The sequence below is a fragment of the Cryptomeria japonica genome, chromosome 6 (genome assembly GCF_030272615.1).
Source record: "Cryptomeria japonica chromosome 6, Sugi_1.0, whole genome shotgun sequence".
In the NCBI taxonomy this organism is placed as follows: domain Eukaryota; kingdom Viridiplantae; phylum Streptophyta; class Pinopsida; order Cupressales; family Cupressaceae; genus Cryptomeria; species Cryptomeria japonica.
Window position 1 is genome coordinate 618,256,411 of NC_081410.1, and position 19,631 is coordinate 618,276,041.

The 19,631-nt window shown below is 38.2% G+C and overlaps 1 protein-coding gene across 1 annotated transcript; it reads right to left on the reverse strand.

The window, feature by feature from the left end:
* Nucleotides 1–16,562: 16,562 nt before the first annotated feature.
* On the reverse strand, nt 16,563–17,486 carry LOC131876746 (uncharacterized). Its single transcript, XM_059222218.1, has 2 exons — nt 17,315–17,486; nt 16,563–17,044 (listed from the first exon to the last, which is right to left on the reverse strand). Exons 1-2 carry the CDS (start codon nt 17,484–17,486, stop codon nt 16,563–16,565), a joined length of 654 nt encoding a protein of 217 aa, XP_059078201.1.
* Nucleotides 17,487–19,631: the final 2,145 nt, after the last annotated feature.

Sequence of the window (19,631 nt, forward strand, 5' to 3'; positions counted from 1 at the left end):
TTTTTTGGGTCAATTTGTATTGATTTCTATATCATAGCAATGGTTCATAAGAATTCATCTATAGAAATGAAGTATGAAACTTTCCATAAACTCATCCATAGCAATACTATTCTAAATTTCTTTCTAGATCAAACTTAACTTATGACCCAATTTACAAAACAGAAACTATCTTTCAGCAGACCAACAGTACAATTAATATTTATAACCTCCAACCTTTTCAGTTCAATTTATGCAAGCCAATAAATAGAAAAGAAGTGAATTCAGACTATGGAAATGTAATTGTACCGAGGATACTAACTAAAAATATAGCCCCAGCTCAATTGTCTGTACAGTGAGTGAATAACTTCAACCTGATGCAAGAAATATAAGATAGAGTTTGAAGTAATTCAGTTTAATACATGACATGGACTCATAACCTGGTTCAAAATTTTCAAGCAAAAAGAGTCTCGTCATAAATAAAATAGCGAGGATTTTATGAAAGAACAGAATGCAACTACGTAGTTACAGAAATCAGTTTGTACCAGATGTTTTAGCCATCGTACTTCTGATTATTGTTATAATGTTTTCATTTATTTTTTAGTGTTTCGTATATTCATACAAGTTCAAATTCTAGATAAGCAGAGTTAGATACCTCCTGTATATTGGGAATTTGGGAAGTATCATATACTGCAAGTGATATATACATCCTAAAACAGATTGTTTCTACTATAAAATAGAATTAATTTATTTATTTATTGAGTAATTCATTTTATTTTTGATGTAAAGGCAGAGTCATATTTATATTAATTTTGGTTAAATGCATAGATTATTCTCTGAGTTCCATAACATTTCAAAAACATTTTTTCTCAGAGAGCTCAACATAACATAGTTCCCTCCAAGGGCTGGAGACCTTTAGGCTTATGGTTTAGCCATTTTATTAGAGTCGTAAAAAATTTAATAGTCTAGAAAAATAAAAGGACTATTAACGATAATGGCAGATTTCCAACTGTCTAGAACCAGAGTATTTAAACATGAAAGTTTAAAGCCAAATAAAAATATACAGATATAATTAAGTATCCAGTAGGCAAAATGAAGTATCAACAAAAGGGCCTAATTTATTGAGTAATTCATTTTATTTGGTAGAAGAGAATAATTGTAGAGTGGAGTGAGGTTGTGAATGATACAAGCTAAAACACAACGTTTTTTCTTTCAGATTTTTTGTGGTTTAACAACACTGGAATTTTGGAAATTGTACGGCTTTTTGTGTGGAGCTTAGCCCCTTTGAATAAGATGTGTTTTAACCCTTGTGATTGGTTTCTCCCATATTTTATCTAATGGTGGTATAAAATAGAAAATCTTAAATAAATAAATCTATCAAATTTCAAATTTTCAAAAGTGCAACAGTTAAGCAATGAGATTAGGATTGTGCCTTAAAAAAAGATTGTTTATTACGTGACTTAAGCTCATGCTCTTTATAATAATATATAGCTAAAATAACTTAAGATCCTTATAAAAGATAACAAAAAAAAATTAATAATTGTATTTTATGAAATTATAACTAAATTTAACTTTAGAATTACTTAATCCACATAGAAAGAGCACTTCCCTTATTATTAGCATTCTCCATGTTACAAGCACCTAGATGAATTACATATAAATGACATGTATAGGGTGGTCAAGGTTGGAGGTATAATAATAATAACAGCATTTTAACATAGAGATGGATAGGTGTAATGAACCCAACACATACAATCTCTTATCAATTTAAAGTCCACACAAAAGACAAAAGGGCTTAACCCACTTCTTTCATTTTTTAAACTTTATAAATGTGTACATTCATCCATCTTTGTTCATGCACTTGATCATCAATTGATTGGATTCTTTTGTCTATTGGTCCACCACTTTATACTAGTGTCATCTTATTAGTCTTGACTTTAAATTAAAAAATTATGAAAAAGTGGAGTCTATGAGATATCATAAGAAAAAATAACAATAATTTTTTAATGTAGATTTTTTTTCAAATAGTTAATTTGATAAATATGTTAATTTTTTTTAAAGTCAAACTTCATCAAAAGGTCATATTTTTATAAAATGTTAGGTTTTTTTTCATTTTTTTATCACTCGCAAAAAAATGTCTTATTGGAGAGGATTATCTCCCTTAATGCACCATATATTTTAAAAATCAATAATCAACCTCATCTTTGAATATATCAACTTGCAATAATTTTTTTTAGAAAATCATGATAAACTAATCAAAATATTTTTAAAAATTGATTATAGATTTGGAGCTCTATAAAAGAGCATTTTTAGAATTTTTTTAAATGAAGCCAAATTGAAGAGTTTTAGCAAATTGTTGGAGAGGTTTTAAGTGTCAAATGAGATGTCACATAGGCAGTTTTAGCAAAAAACTATTTTGATCGGAACTATTTCAATCAATAAGGTTTCAAATGAAACCCTTTCTACCTAAACAGTATATATCAAAATGACGGTGTTAATTTTTTATAATTATTTTTAATTTGATTCTATAGACAAAAAAGTGAAAAAAAGGAACATAAAAAGATTATTTGTTTTCCTAAAATCCTATGAAATTTTAGGTAACAATATAAAAATTTGTATTAACAAATTTAATATAAATATGTAATTGTTGATTTTTTAAAAAAATTAATATAAATCTTTTATTACATTTTATATAATTTTTTTAATCTAATTTTCTTAACAAGGAAGTGAAAAAAAATTATATACAAGGAAGTTTTTTGTTAAAACCGTACAAATTTCTAGGTAAATATATAATGATTAGTGTTTAAAACATGTTATACATGTTTTTCAACAAAAAAAAAAATCATGTTGAGTTTCATCTACACATATGGTCATATAAAAAAGTTATGACAATATAGTTAATCCAAATATAATCATCCAAATACAATGTATAAAAAATACAGGTGTAAATTGTGGAAATTTGAAGAAACTTTTACTACTTAAAAATATAGATCATTTAATGGAAGCTATTTGAATATGAGAAATACACAATGAAGTTAGGAGTTGAATAGAAAATTTATTCTGAAAAAAAGTGAATTTCCCTACAATGAGTTTATGAATAAATATTGTAGTGTCATATATCCACATATCTAGTATTGTTATGGTGCAAGATAGTACGCTAAACAATTTTGTGATTCAAAGAATTGTTTTTTGTCAAATTGTATTTCCTCTATTGTGGATTCTGTTAGAACTATACATTTAGTCCTCAATTTAAGATTCAAAATCAATATTATCATTTAGAGCAAGTCACAATCTTTGTATAGGTTTGTTATAAACATGTTGAGTTACACATGTGGAAGATGTAAAAAGTAGCCTAGATGGATGAATTATCAAGGAAGAGGTTCACCTTTGTATTAATTAAGATACTTGATATGACAAAATCTATGTACCTCATTGTTTTTGAATGTTTTTTAAAGATTTAAGATGTTGTGACTATAAGATAATGAAGATGAGAAAAAATTATGGTTAAAAGCATAAAACAATAGAAATTAAAGCACAAAACTATATACCTTGTCCTCTTGCTTGAGCCAAAGTGAAGCACTATATTCACTTGATTTGCACTTGATTTTTAGTTGAATGTGGACTACTCTCCAAGTAGCATAACAATATGGATTCTATAAGGAAAATTATAGCATAATAATGCATGAATTCAAGTGATGATCCAATGAAGAGAGAGAAGGGTACAATTTATAGATTTCTTGATGGAATAATAAAGGGTCAAGATACAAAGTGACATGAAGTACATACATTGAATAAGAGGAGGTGAATGGGATTGAAGGCTTAGCCTTGTGACAAGTGTCACAAGGTGGGAACATGTGAGAATGACACTTGCCATGGGGAAGAGAAAAAGGTGTCCTCACACATGTGAGCACATATTGGGAAGAACAAAGAGTTGACAAGTAGAAACAAAAAAATAGAAAAATTGGAAGAGATGTAAGATTGGAAAGATGACAAATGGAGAAAAGAGTAAAGTGTAGGGTGGCTCTATTGAGAAGAGCGCTCCCACACGTGAGAGCGCCAAATAAAATATTTGGTCAAAGGATGACATGGAAGTGGGAAAGTGACATGTGCATGCAAGCATTTATGAAGGCTTCAAGGACACATGTCATATGACTACAAGTTGAGGATTTGAGAGACTTAAAAAATAGAGAAAATGTTAATGATGATTAAGGAAATAGATTAGTTAATTATTATATTAATTAACTAATTATGATTAGAAGAATTTAGGAGGTGGGACTAAGGTTGGATTCAATTTAATTAATCAACCTATAGGAAGAATAGTAAAAAATGTAATAAATTGCAAATTAATTATGAAAATATCATAATTTATTAATATAAATTAATTAATTATTGGGATGAGATGAATTAAGCTAAATGAACTTGAATTAATTAAAAGGTGTATTTTTAATACATTCAAGTAGTCGAATTTAAGGTGTCTATATTTTGTTAGACACAATGTACCACTGAGAGGGGGGTGAATCAGTGGTTCTCAATCTTTTCCCTTTAACTATCTTATGTGTGTATACTGGTTATCATCTTATTACCTAATGGGTTTAATGATAAGATAAATCAAGACAATGCAATGCAAGCATACACAAGGGCACATCCCATAACACCAGTATGTACGAGGAAAACCCAAGATGGAAAAACCCTTGATGAGCAACGTTGTTGGAGTTTGCTACTTCAATCCAGCCTCACAACGAAATCTGCTACAAAGTTTAGGGCACCAACCCAAGGAGCTACAACCCTTGATTTAGGGCACCAACCCAAGGAGCACCAACCCCTTACTGTTTAGGGCACCAACCCCTAACTGATTTAAGGGCTACAACCCAAGGAGAACCAGCCCCTAATTGATTTATGGGCTACAAGCCTTGCTAGTTTATGGGCACCAACCCAAAGGAGCTACAACCCCTGCACCGAGCTACAACTCAGTGATCACAATGATGGCATCAAAAATAGAAGTAGTTATGCTGTTACAAGTGAATCTTGTAACCATTGCATATACTTCACTCTATCGGTGAGACACCTTCCCTGCTGCACCAGTTCACCTCTCTCTACTGCTGCTTTACCAGTTTACACTCTACTGGTTACCTTGCTTTGCATCTGCTTTTTCGGATCTCTCCTTCATTGTTCTGCACTTTAGCACCCTATGTTTTCTTCCTACCGGTATAAGCACCTACCAGTTATCTTCTCTAATGCAATCTAGCTGCTTTACCGGTTGCTCAAACCATACCGGTTAAACCCTCTGTTAAACCTTATCACTGGTTTAACCTTCACTCACTCAGTCACTGTTATTTTCACTCTGACTAATCTAACTCTCTCATGCAGCTACACTTAACAATATCTTTGGCTTGCAAATTTATAGCCCAATCTTCCTGCCAAAAGCCACATTCAAACTTGGTGCCTTTGGGTTTTCTCCACTGATCACGAGGCACATTGAATCCAATCAAATATGATCGGATCACAACTCAAAGATGTCTGCCTACACAAATCCGCCATTTTCGTGCCTTCCAGAACACATTTTCCTTTTTCAGCAACCTGCAATAAATCTGTCGGCTCACCTCTTGGTTAATCACCAATAATGGCTCGATGGATTACTTCAACAACTTCGATCTACATCCAGACATTCTACATCGATCAATGCACGCCATGGATATGGTCATATTCATCCTGCCTCGAGCCGCAACCCCTCTGCAATCATCCCTCGAGCTTCGCAGTCAACATTAATGCTGGACCAACTGCCAACTACCTCATCGTCACTCTACACCAACTTGTGCAAGTTTGCCACTTCACCTCCACGTGGCATCATTATCGTTATCCACCTCGGCTAAGTCATCTGCGTCAATTCAGACAAGATCACCAACCATCATGCACTACCGATGCACATCTATCGATTCACCAAGCCCACCGATATAATAACCCTGTCGGTATATCATACTTTATCGGCTGACCTTCATGCCATCACCTTTTCTATCCTGTCAGTTTATACCTTTGTTCATTTTGCAGCAACATCATGCACATCTTCTCTTGATTGACAACATATTCTTTCCTTCATGTCGGTGAAACACCTTTGTAAATATGTTCACTTGCCGGAAACATAGCTACTTCGACAACTCTCCTTAACCTTTAGTTTGTTGCACTCCTCTCTATCAGGTGAGAACCTTATCTTCCTTGTCTCTTCTCTGATATTTCACCGGTTGTCATAACATGTCAACTATCACCAATGCAGATTCTAGTAGATGTGTGTCGGTGGACAACATACTTTCCTTCTTGCCGGTGAGACCCATTGATAACACCAAGTCATCAAACTCCAACTGGTCTGCACAAACCTTCATCTGCATCCTGATATCACCATGTATGTTCCTACAGACTCACTAGTGTCCTTCTTCATCTAACTGATTCTTCTCTCAATTGATTTGTCAAGATGACAAACACACCATCTCAACTCCTCATTCTTCCTTCACTGTCCCGATAGCACACCTTGTTTTTGCTTGCTTATCTAGTGTGCATTTCTAATCTCATGCTCTAGAGGCTTCCTCATCTTCCACTTGTTCATTCGGTCTCTGCATTCAATCACATGCCTATCTCAAGGAATCATTATGTCGGTACAAGTGTGACTTCACCGAGGGGAGGATACATCTTCATCTTGACATATGTCTCAGTCTCTTTCCATGTGTCAGCCTACTCACAGAAGCATCATACTCTATCAACCTATTACTTAACCTGTGATAGATTCTTCATCAGGTGGGAGTTCTGCTAGTTAACATCATACTAGCAATCCAGTGACCTACACAAATCATCTCTGGTGTTGATGTGATTCAAATAGCATTCCGCCTCTTCATCACAATTAGCCTCCCAGTATGCCTTATCTTTCATGTTGGTTGTATGCATCACTATGTCAACAACCTTTTACTCACCGGTCTCTTAACTACACCACTAGCATACCGGTACATACCGGTTCTGTACATACTGGTTCTTCCTTCTACATGAAGATGGTCACCTGGTTGTCACCAATGACAACACATCATTTCTTCCCCATACCGGTCCATCTTCCATTTCGGTTGACATCAAACTCTAATGCCAATAGCCTCTTGTTCACTAGTTGACATCAATGGCAGTGATACCGGTAACATCCTATACCGGTTGACATCAATGACAACACAATGCCAACATATTTTGCCCCTCTTTGAAGGTGTTGTGAAATAAAATCATGTCAAGAAAAGAAAAACATTGCCCCATTGAAGTATGAGGTAAGTTGGTTATGCACCCTCAAAAGGCCACCCAAAAAATTAGTTTTTGGGATGAGTTCTCAACAAAATAGAAGAAAATTAAAGAATGAAGGTAGCAAAGAATAAAGCATTTTGGTGAAGGAACATAAGGGAAAGATAAAAAATATGTAAGAATGGCAAAAAAAAGAGTAATTTAATTGGTGGGGCCAATAGAGGAGGGGGTTGGAGGAGAGAAAATGGGCTATAAATAGGCTATGGGGGGCCTATGAAGGTCATTTTTACTCTCTCATTTGCAAATTTTAGAGCTCTCTAGTGTGATTTTTTAGAAAAATGGTGAACATTCCACGCTATAAGCATCACATGAAGGAGGTTCACGCTTTCAAGAAACCAATGAGGTGAGGGCACCCAGTATTTATCTTAATCCATGCAATTAATTTCCTATTTTAGGGAAGTTATGGTAGGTTTTTAGGGGTCAAAGTGAAGGTGGTATTTCATGAAATGGTGCCTACTTAGGCGAAAGTGTCTGTGCAGGGTAAAGTGTGCAAACACCTAGAATGACGCTTGCGTAGGCAACACTTTAAGGAAGTGGCGTTGGCACTTATAATGGTGCATGCACGGATTAGCACTTGTGCAAAGGTAAATGGTGTTTGCAATGTTTAGTATGAGCATGGAAAGAAATGGTGCTTGCACCATGGAGGGATTGTTTTTGTTGACTAGATATTTGGTGTGTAGGAGAGATTATCCATTGTGTAGTTGATGGAGCATTGACCATTTACTATGAAGCTACAAGTGCAACTTACAGATGTTGACCAGGAGTCTCTGGTAGAAATCATTTTGGAGTGGGCAGGGAGATGACCACATATTAGGGCACATCGAGTGATGATGACGACATTAGTAGACTGTTGTCATAATGAGACCATTAACTTCCATCTCCCTACTGGGGAGGTCAGTATCACTTTGGAGGATGTTTGGACGATACTATGGTTGCTTATTTGGGGTGCCCCAGTGGAGTATGATATTGACACTAGCGACTATTATCTTCATTAGCCATTTGTAGGAGATGATATTCCAGTGAGAGTTACTTGTATGAGTTTGCAATTAGCAATGCAGAGGGGTTTGTTAGTATTGCCTTTATATGTTGCTATATTGATCAGTGGATTGCTAGTGCTAGATCTTGGTGGTCACGAGTTTCCTATGGGTTGGTTGCGGGTATTATATCAATTGTTTGAGTGAGGGACAATTTATGCATGAGGATATTGTACATTGACTCATCTCTACGGAGACATGCATGTAGTCATGTACCAGAAAGGAAAGAGCCTGGGATGTGGAGTCACTCTTTTGCATATTTGGAATGGGAGCACATTGTAGTGCTCAAGTCAATTTCACCTCGACAACAAGCGACAAGGGAGCCTTTTGTATTTTTATAGGATGGATCCATCAGAAACACAAAGGTGGGACAACTAGGATATAGGAGGAGGGTGATTGATGAGATGATTGAGATCACATGGAGGGCATGGAGACTTTGTGAAGCCTGGGAAGATGACGATGAGCACGTTCTGCATACTCATACACCATGTTTTTTGATCAATTGTATAGTTCATGTCAAGTATCTACCACACCAAGTGAGGTGATAGTTTGAGTTGCAGCAGGGGTGACAAGTGGATATATTATCTTTTCTCGGGTTACTCATGAGATTAGTCCATGGGAAGTGGTTATGGTTCAATTTGGGCTAGGTCATCCTGGAGCAGCATGCAGCCTGTACCATGGGATTTGAGGGCATATGTGGAGGATGCAAGTATGTTAGGAATTAGGATCTTAGGCTACTAATCATTATAAACAAGATATAAAACAATGCATTAAAAATCATACAACCATAAATTAACACATTACATAATATATATACATGGAGAAAACTCTTTCGGGTAAAAAAACTCATAAACATCATTTTATTAAAAACACTTACAAAATGTTGTCTATAACAAAAAAGACTTGAACCTGGAGATACTCCTCCAATACTTCCACATGGCCAATAATACATCTTGTGCATTGTGATGTAACTCACTATAAATCTCCAAATTCCCACATCTCTCAAATAAGAGTGAGCCTCCTTAAATATACCTGAAGGGTGGCTTCACTAGTCACACCTTTTCAATAACCCCCATCCATAAATAATTAATAATCTAGTAGTTATTAGATTATAATTATTTCATATGGGATATGCTTATAAAGCATATAATATATATAAGGTTTTATATTCTTATATTAGAACAATATATAAATGTTATAAGGTTGTGACCCCTAATAACATTATGTTCTAACAAGGTACTATTGTAGATTATGGAATAGAGTGAGTAACAAAGAGGCTACTATGACAGAGAGATAGGCATAGTAAAATAGACTCAAGCAACTGAGGAGAGAGATGATGGTGTTGAGGAGGAGGCGGGTGATGACGATGATGACAATGAAGATAAGGATGGTGATGATGGGGATGACAGTGGTGATGGTGGTCTCCATATGTAGAGATGGGGGAGGTGGAGGGAGAGGTTACCCAGGTATAGGCTTTAATGTGTAGGTAGATATTTTGCAGCTAGATAGGGATACGACTATAGCAGACAAAGATCAGGAGAGGGCTAGTGTCGATGGATTATAGGTGGAGAGGGATTTGGCTATAGCGAAGAGAGACTTATTCAGGACAAAATAAGACACCTTACAATCTCATTTAGATGGTATGGGGGATGATGGATAGGTACAAGAAGCTTTAGCAGAGTTGGATGTAGCTCGCATTTTACAATAGAGGGCAGAGATAGAGGTTGCTCATTTGAGAGAAGAGAGGGATACGATGACGAGATTAGTGGCAAGTCAGGGGTTATCGCAGGCCTCATCTGATATGCTCATGAGACACACACAGACAAATATATTGACTAGATAGCTTCAATATTATGGGTATTTATATTTTACGACAGTGCATGCAGACCATAGAGCTCCGAGTTATATAGAGAGCAGTAGGTCAGGGAGATCGAGATCAGCTCAGTCGGGACCATCAATAGGTATGGAACCTCCACGACCACCATCACCACCAAAAGGGGGAGCCATAGGAGGATCGGGAGGTGAGGAGCATCACTCGCTCAATTAGAGGGGGCGAGCACAAGATAGACTTTGATATGCCTTCGAGCCTTTATGTATTTTAGACATTCATACCTGCTATGTAAACATTTTTGGTGATGTTAATGTGTCATGACTTGTTTATATATATGAGATATGATTCTTTTGGTAACGATTATCTATGGTGTATTGATGGACATTATTTATTATGGGTTGTATATGTTTATGCATTTTATGATTATGATTATGATTATGCATTATGATGGGTGTGATTATTCTAATGTGTTTTATGTAGGTTGTGATGTTTTATTATGATGGATATTTATCTATTTGTGATGCATAGATATTGATATACATGAATGAAATGTTATGAGTGTCATGCATGGCTATTATGTATATTTATCATGATGTATTTAACTAATATTGTGCAGGACGTGATGTTGTATCATGTTTATGCTTATGATGCATGTGAGATGAGATGTTGATGTTTATGTAATCATTGTGCTAAATGAATCTAGTGTTTATGAGATGAATGATGCACAATCAAAGTGAACCCTAAAAGGATAATGATTCTAAATGTGTAATGATACTAAATGGATAATGGTACTAAATGTGAAATGATACTAACACTAAATGGGTAATGATTCTAGTGTAGTGGAAGTTTGTTAAAATACCTAATAAAGATGGTATTTGGAAAAAAAATGCCCTATATGATATAATTATGTCGAGAGGCATCTACAATGACGTACAAATCTCTATAAACAAAGAATTGATTTTGAATAAATTTGACGTGCAAATGGCAAGTAAATACATGCATGTTTCAGTTTCTCTAAGTATATGAAATTGTTACATCTTTAATGAGAGTGAAAGAGTGCAACATTATTCAGCTCCATGTCCTTGACAATTAATAAACATGCAAGACAATTATGTGATATCTCTCAGCATTATTTTACATATATTTTTTTTAGAGTATAGGTATACTAGTAATGGTTACTAATGGATGAAATGTGATGTCTAATTGTTCTTATATGGTCTGTCACGGGGCTAGGTTTTCCCATGCGGCACTGCCAATCTTTTTGGTACTTGTCTGTGAGATCCAAGCACTTCCAAGAACTTAGACTACGCCTGTAAGCACTCCCAAGCTCCAGAACCTGCACAACACGTACAAACTTGCACAACGGAATCCTTACACAATAACACAATGTTGGGGCAATAAGATAGCTTTATTGATCTGAAGAATGGCCCCTGGCCCGGTCTACAAACAATTCCAACAATATCGTTGGTCACTACCTGTTGTGACGTTTTCACACATTGCCCCATTGCAAATGGGGACCCCTGCTTTTTTCTTTTTAGGGTTTGTTTTTAGGTCTTTTAGGGTTTTGTCCGTTGGCCTTTGCATTTTGAGTGTTGCCAAGGGGATCACATGGATAGCAAGTCCGGCTTGAGTGATGTCCTAATCCTGAAATTTGGCTAAGTCTGAAAGTCCTAATCCTGAAATTTGGCTAAGTCTAAAAGTCCTGATCCTGAAATTTGACTAAGTCTGGAAACTGAAAAACCTCAAGAAATTAGATTTTGCAATATAACTCCTGGAGGTCTGAAACCACTCTCAAACATCCTGAAAGTATATATGACATTTCCTTCTATCTTTCTTCTTTCTTATACTTAAATGTTATATTCCATAAAAATTATCCTGATAGAGAGTTCAAAAAGTCAAATTTCGCTCCTGTCCTTCACTTAGGATCCAGAGCGAAAAGCGCTCCTGTCCCTCTCCAAGGGTCCAAGGCAAAGCGCTCTTGTCCCTCACCAAGGGACCAAGGCGAAAAGGCTTATTGGAGTCATTCCTGGCCTTGTTTGGTCAAATTGAAACATCAAAGGCATGGTGAAGGACGAAATGAACATGATAGAGCATCCAAACTTGATCGAAGACGATGGAATGATGGAGTTTTTGCCTAGAAGGTAAAAGCGCTCTTGTCCCTCTCCAAGGGACTAGAGCGATTTTCTTTATATGCACAATTTTAGACCTTTCTTGGACATTAACTTTTATTCATAGCATGAAGTAAGATGATATCTTCCCTAGCAAAGGAATTTCAAGATGAAAAATGAGGCACTTTGGCCTAGAAAGCAAAAAGCACTCTTGTCCCTCATTGAAGGACCGGAGCTTGAATTTCAAATTTGCACTATTTTTGCAAGATTAAAGTGATTTTATGATTTGAAGAGGTCAAGGAAAACATGATTTGTGCGTTGAATATAATTTGAGTGGTCCACAAACAAGGAAATATACCAAGATGACAAAAAGTGCTCCTGTCCCTTGCTGAAGGCCCAGAGCGATTTTCTAAAAAGTGCAAATTTCTTGCAAAGACAAGGCAAGTGTTGTGATCAAAATGAATGGAAGACGACATGATTAGCCCATTGAAGATAATTTGGAAGGCTAGCAAAGGACAGACAAGCTTGAAATTACAAAAGTGCTCTTGTCCCTCTCCAAGGGACCAAGGCGAAATCTCCAAATATGCCCTTTTATCTTACATTTTGAGATGCTATTTTTTGTTTCCAAGGCTCAAGAAGGAATGGGGAATGATGTCCTACGCCTTAAGGGTAATTTGAGGATCGAAACAATCAAGAATTTGCACAAGGACTCAAAAGCGCTCCTGTCCCTCACTGAAGGACCAGGGCGATTTTTATAAAATCAACAATTTCCTTCAAGATTATGCTAAGGCAAGGTTGTGCAAGATGGAAAAGGGTCTTTTAAAGTGTGGTGAACAAGGATTTGCCTTCAAAATTTAATAATCCTAGCCTAAAATGCAAAAAGCGCTCCTGTCCTTCACTGGAGGACCAAGGCGAAAATCTTTAGAACACCAATTTTGCCTTGCAAAAAACAAGTTAAACATGCATAGAATGGATGAAAGGGGATCATCACTTACCCCACATTGAGAGTTGGCAATTAAAAGGACGAAGGAATAAGAGCAAAAGTAAAAAGCGCTCCTGTCCCTCACCAAGGGTCAAGGGCGAAATTGGTGATATCCTTCATTTTGACATTGTTTGAGCGTTGATATTCTTAAAATTCGCCAAATTTGCTCACTTCGAAGCCTTTGGAAGATTAAATCAAATTCACATTAAATTAAAGGCATTTCAATTTAATAAATTAATTTTGTACCTTGAAATAATCAAAATAAACATCTTAGAGGTATTAAAATTAATTTAAATAAATTAAAAAATTTACAAGTTGAGCGCACAAGGCATTATTTTGTCTTTATTTATCAAGTCAGCCTTCTTCTTAGTGTTTTTTATATTTTATTTTAAGGCTTATTTGCTAGGTCGGCCTTGGAGGGAAGAGGGGTGAGCGCTCTATATATTGGAGGTGTGTTTTTTCATCATTCAAATCATTCAATCATCCTTTCAAGTGCGAATTTGGAGAGCTAATTGAAGGTGTGAAATCTAGCTAGAGTGGAGCGAATTTCTACTAAGTGTGGAGACTAAGGAGGGCGAAATTCATTTTGAAGGCTATTGGAGAGGCGATTTTCTTGCTAGATTGGAGGATAATTTCCAGATTTTTGAAGAGGCTAGTGGAAGGTGAAATTCTTTTGAAGCTAGAGGAAGCGTGATTCATCCAAGAGGGGGCTATGATCTACACTTTGCCTAGCGAAATTCATCTATTTTTGCATCGTTTCTTAGAGTTTAATACTCAAAGGAAGGTATGAAGAATTACTTTTTTGAAGTTCTTATTCAAGACTTATTATGATCCCATTGTAATTTTGTAAAATCTAAGTCTTGAAAATCCAATTTCCATTCATGATTAATTTGAAAATGTATAATTCTTGATTTATCATGACTTTTTTCAAGTTAATATCTTAAGTTTTACCTTTGAAAGGTCTTAAATTTCATGCTTTGAGGTTTGATGCTCAAAAGACTAACTTTAATATTTTGTGTAGGTATCAAATGGAGATCCCGGAAGTTGGAAAATCAAGCCAGATCAAGGACGATCTCCTCCAAGAAGATCAAGCAAGGATAAGGGCGACTCCCTCCAGTCTAGCATCGACCAGGACGACCTTCTTCGATCCAGCATCATCAAGATAAGGGCGACCTCTTCCAATCCAGCATTCCAAGGCGAGGTACATCAATCATCCTGCAAATCAAGGACACAAGAAGTCAGAGCAAGGGTTCGTTGAAGAAGCAGATAGTTTCAGAAGAGTTAATTAAAGTTAGCTTCTCAACGTTACCAAATTGAATATCAACCAAGTGTCAGATGAGTTGGCATCCCAATCATCACTCCTCCAGTCGGATTGATCCACCTCAGCATGTCCAGATTCAATGTACCTAACTCATGGGAGGTGGCACAAACTTCGATGTACCTACCCCAGCTATCCATTGGTTGAATTTTCCAGAGAAGACATGTGTCCAATTAATACAATTTTATCATTAGTCAAGCATTAAATGTTATGTAATGGTTGTAACAAACCCTAATTAGGGTTTTCATTATTGAATCTTGGCCATTGATCTCAAATTGATCTCAGCCATCGAATTGTATTAAGGGCACTATATAAGCCTCAGCTCTTCATTTTGTAAAGGCAGTTGGAAGGAGTTAGAGAGAAGATAGATAGAGAGTAGTTAGATAGCAAATTAGTCTAGCAATTAGAGTAGAATAGGAGGACAAGGCAAGAAATTTTTGCCATTGATTGTAAACAAACTCCATTTTCATTGAAGTAATGGTGAAATGTGTCGTTTCTTGCAATATGTATGGTTTCTTGTTGAATCTTCAATCCTATATGGTAGATGTTTAGATGAATGGAAGAAATGTGATTGATTGATGGTGGAATTCGTATATCCATACTACTAGCAGTTTGTTGATTGCAAACTTGCCTTGTGTAGTCAACTAGAATCATTCAGCTTAAGCTTAACTTCAATTGTCGCTTCTTCATTGATATGCATCAACCTGATGGTGTCTATGCCAGCAGTGATGATTTGAACATCATAAAGCTTTCCTTTGAAGATCGCACTAACCTTGTGGAGATGGTCCTGGGATGTCAAAACAAGACTTAGTTAGAATTTCATCAAAGCTCAATCATTGCTCCTACATTCCTTAGTATTAGGATTAGATTCTTTCCTCACCCTCATCTTTTTTCCTTTTTTTCAAATCTAAGGCAGTAAAATCCTGTGTTCCAGCAAATATTCAAAGCAAATCAGAAGTTCAGTCATCAAGTGTAAGTCCCCTTGTGATTCCAGCAAATCACATCATACCACAGAGAGCTTATCCACACGTAGAGATCCTACAGCAAAGAACCTTGAAGTCACCCTGATTGATCCTTTTCGCGATATCTTCAGCATTCAGAGGCTTTACTCAAGAGAGGATAAGGTACCCTTGGGTATTTTATTCTGTGTTTGATAGTGTACAAAATACACGTCAACACTACCCCAAGTACTTCCCAAGCATCCGATTACAAGTTCCCGCCCCTGGATCTGCGTCCACTCTTGAAACACCGATACAGATACCACTGCACCTCGCCCCTGGATGTAGCTTCTCACATAGACTCCAAATCCACGAAGACCCTGTCTCCTTCGAAACTCAACCTGGTGCACCACTGACTCTCTCGTGAGCCCGCGACGACTTACCTAGTACACGACCCAGGCCCCCTCCCTGAACGGGGACTCCAAGTCACACTGCTACTCTCCTGCTGCTCCTACTTCACCTCTGCTTTGCAATCGCTCTGAACACCTTTGCTCGCTGGAATGTTGTTTTGGTCCTCCTTGGATTTCATCGCCATGAACCTTCGCATGTGGGAAAGTAAAGCACAATGTAGATATGTTCTCTCGTGAACGGTCGGGGTACTCTACTTCCCCCTATATAAGTTTTTTGTCCAGTTCTCACACATTTGTAGCTTGGCAATAACCATATGTCAATCACAACAACTTCCACCTGCTTAGAATAACAAGGGACTTACAACCCCAGAAGCCTACTGATCTCCCCAAGACAGCAGCCCCTTACATCCTCCCCCACTTAAAATAGGCGACGTCATCGACACCGACAACACAATCCCAAACTCGTGCTGCAAAGGCCCCCAACCTTGTTTACACTTAGAAGAGGAGGCTGGAGTTCCGTTCCAAGAACTCCAAAACCTTAGCTTCATATTTCCAGAGGTTCTCAGCCTTCTCCCAAGTCACCTCTTCTCGGGACTGGCCCTGCCAATGAACTAAGAACTCTCTCCACTTCCTGTTTCCAAATCCTCACTCCTTTATAGCGATCACTTCCTCCACATCTAGTCCCGACCTATCCTTGACAAATGTTGGTCCTCGTGTTGGTATGTTCCTATTGTTGTCCTCTTTATCCTGATGATACAGACGGAGTTGGCTGACATGAAAAACATTGTGGACTCTAAGATGTGCTGGCAACTTCAACTTGTATGCAACTTTCCCAATCCGCCCTACGATTGTGAATGGTCCGTCAAATCTACGACCAAGTGATGCACTCAACCCCTTGGGTGTCTTAAACTGAACTAGGTCCATCCTGAGGAAGACCTTGTCACCAACTTTGAACTCCACATTGCTCCTCCCTAAGTCTGCATAATGCTTCATTCTTTCTACGGCCTTGACCAAGTTATGCCTCGCATGATCCACTCGATCTTGCCACTCCTTCAACCTATCTTTTGCATCCGGACAGTCCCCGACATATCCACTCAAAACTGTATGAGGAGTCAGTGGTTGTTGACCTGTAGCCAATTCAAAAGGTGAATACTGACTCAATGCACTCTTCTGCATGTTGTAACTAAACTGCGCTGGGTCCAACAACTTTGGCCAATTGGATTGGTCCGACCAAACAAAGTGCCTAAGATAGTCCTCCAGAACCCCATTGATCCTTTCAGTCTGTCCATCTATCTCTAGGTGATGACTCATTGACATGAGCAACTTTGTCCCTATTAGCTGGAACATCTCCTTCTAGAAATTGCTAGTAAAGAGAGCATCCCTATCACTAATGATACTCAATGGAACACCCCAATACTTCACAACATTCCTGAAGAAGTAGTCGGCAACGTCCTCAGCTCTGCACGGTGCCTTGCACGGTACAAAAATAGCATACTTTGAGAAACTATCAACCACGACCATGATACTACTGTACCCATCCACATCCAGCAACCCTGTGATGAAATCCATACTCACGCTTGCCCATGGTCTCACTGGCACGGGTAAGGGCTGCAACAATCCTCCCAGAGGCTTTGTTACTACCTTATCCTATTGACATATGAGACAGCTCCTGACATACTCATCCACATCTTTCCTCATGTTCTGCCAATAGAAGCCTCTCTCAACCAATGCAAGGGTCCTCTTTTGTCCCGGATGGCCTGACCACAGAACATCATGACATTCGTTGAGAAATTTCCTCCTCACATTCTTCCACTTCAGAAGGTAAACTCGATCCTGGGTGAACAACAACAACCCATCCTTGATGTTGAACTTCCAAGTCCTACCCTCCTTAGCCTGTTTGTATAGCTCCGTCGCCTGAAGATCCATCGGATAACCTTCCTTGATAGACTCCAACACCTCGCTAGATAGTTCCACTCGGCTAGCCCCGTGTCGTGCCTCTTGGTCCCCTTCAATAGCAGCTAACTGTCCCTACCTGCTTAGAGCATCCGCTACAACATTCTTCTTTCCTGGGTTGTAGAGAATCTCAAAATCAAACTCTGCTAAGAACTCTTGCCACCTGGTTTGCTTTGGAATGAGCTTCGCCTGAGTCTTGAAATACGTTGAGGAAACATTGTCTATCTTCGCCACAAAATGCGTTCCCAAGAGATAGTGCCTCCAAGTTCGAAGACAATGAATGATCCCAGTCATTTCTTCTCATGGGCAGGGTAATTCCTCTCCCTATCCTGCAACTTTCTCAACTCATAAGCCACTGGATGTCCATCTTGCATCAACACCCCTCCAACTGCAAAGTCTGAAGTATCGCTTTGAACCTCGAATGGCCTTGTGAAATCAGGCAATGCCAACACTGGCACCGACGGGAGTCTCTCCTTGAGTGTCTCAAAGGTCGTTTGACACTTGTCTGACCACTTCCACTTCCGGTCCTTCTTTAGAAGTTCTGTTAAGGGCGCAGCACATCTAGAAAACCCTTCAACAAACCTCCTGTAGTAATTCGCCAAACCAAGAAATGACCTCACTTCATGAACATTTTGTAAGGGTTCCCAATCCCGGATTGCTCTCAATTTCTCTGGATCTGGACAAATGAAACATTTTCCAATGATATGCCCCAAGAAGTGCACCTCTTCCTGAGCAAACGCACATTTCTCCTTCTTGACAAAAAGCTTGTTCTCCCAGAGCAACTGAAATACTTTTGCCAAGTGTTGCTTGTGCTCCTCCATATTCTTACTATAAACTAGTATATCGTCCAGATACACCACCATAGACTTATCCAACAGAGGTCGGAACACATCGCTCATGAGTGTACAAAATGTTGTGGGTGCATTGCATAGCCCAAAGGGCATCACCATGAACTCGTATGACCCATACCTGGTCACACATGCAACCTTCTCCTCGACTCTCGCTGCAATCCTTACTTGATAGTATCCCTGCTTAAGATCAAGCTTGTTGAAGACCTTTGCCCCAGACAATCAGTCGAAACAATCAACAATAAGAGGAAGGGGATACTTATTTTTGATGGTCAACTTGTTCAGGGCCCTGAAGTCGATACATAACCTCAATGTTCCATCTTTCTTCTTCTGGAACAACACGGGCACCCCATACGGAGAACAGGATGGCTTGATGTAACCCGCCTCAAGCAGCTCCTCCAACTGCCTCTTCAGTTCTACCATCTCTAGACCAGATAACCTATACGGAGCTTGTGATGGTGGCTTCGCCCCTGGTACCATTTCAATCTTGTGATCTATAGTTCTCCTCTCTGGGAGTTGAGCGGGTAGCTTGAATGGCATAGTGTCCTAAAACTCCAGAATGACTTCCTCTACTTCAGGTGGAATGGGTGTCTCCTGCACATCCTCAAGTTCATCCCAACCTCCAAGTAGTGTTGCTAGAAACATCAGTTCCTTACCATGCTTCTTGGCCTCCTTTTTCATTCCCAATGCTGAAATCATCGGAGCCTTCCCAGACTGTCGCTTCTCTGTCATCTTCACCAAGCATGTCTGCTTCGGATCTAAAAACACCAATGAATCTAGGTGAGGTATCACCGCAACCTTGTCGATCTTCAAGAACTCCTAACCCAAAATCAACTTGAAATCATCCATTTTGATCACTGTCAGATCCATGCGACCCTGCCACGAGCCGACTTTTAGTGGTATGTCCCGGACA

What these genes read in the sequence shown, in the direction of transcription:
- LOC131876746 (XM_059222218.1), bottom strand. Translation starts at nt 17,486, where the DNA reads ATGGATTTCATCACAGGGTTGCTGGATGTGGATGGGTACAGTAGTATC. An exon ending in GTATTGGGGTGTTCCATTGA is followed by an intron (nt 17,045 to 17,314) that starts GTATCATTAGTG and finishes AATTGGCTACAG; the next exon opens with GTCAACAACCACTGACTCCT.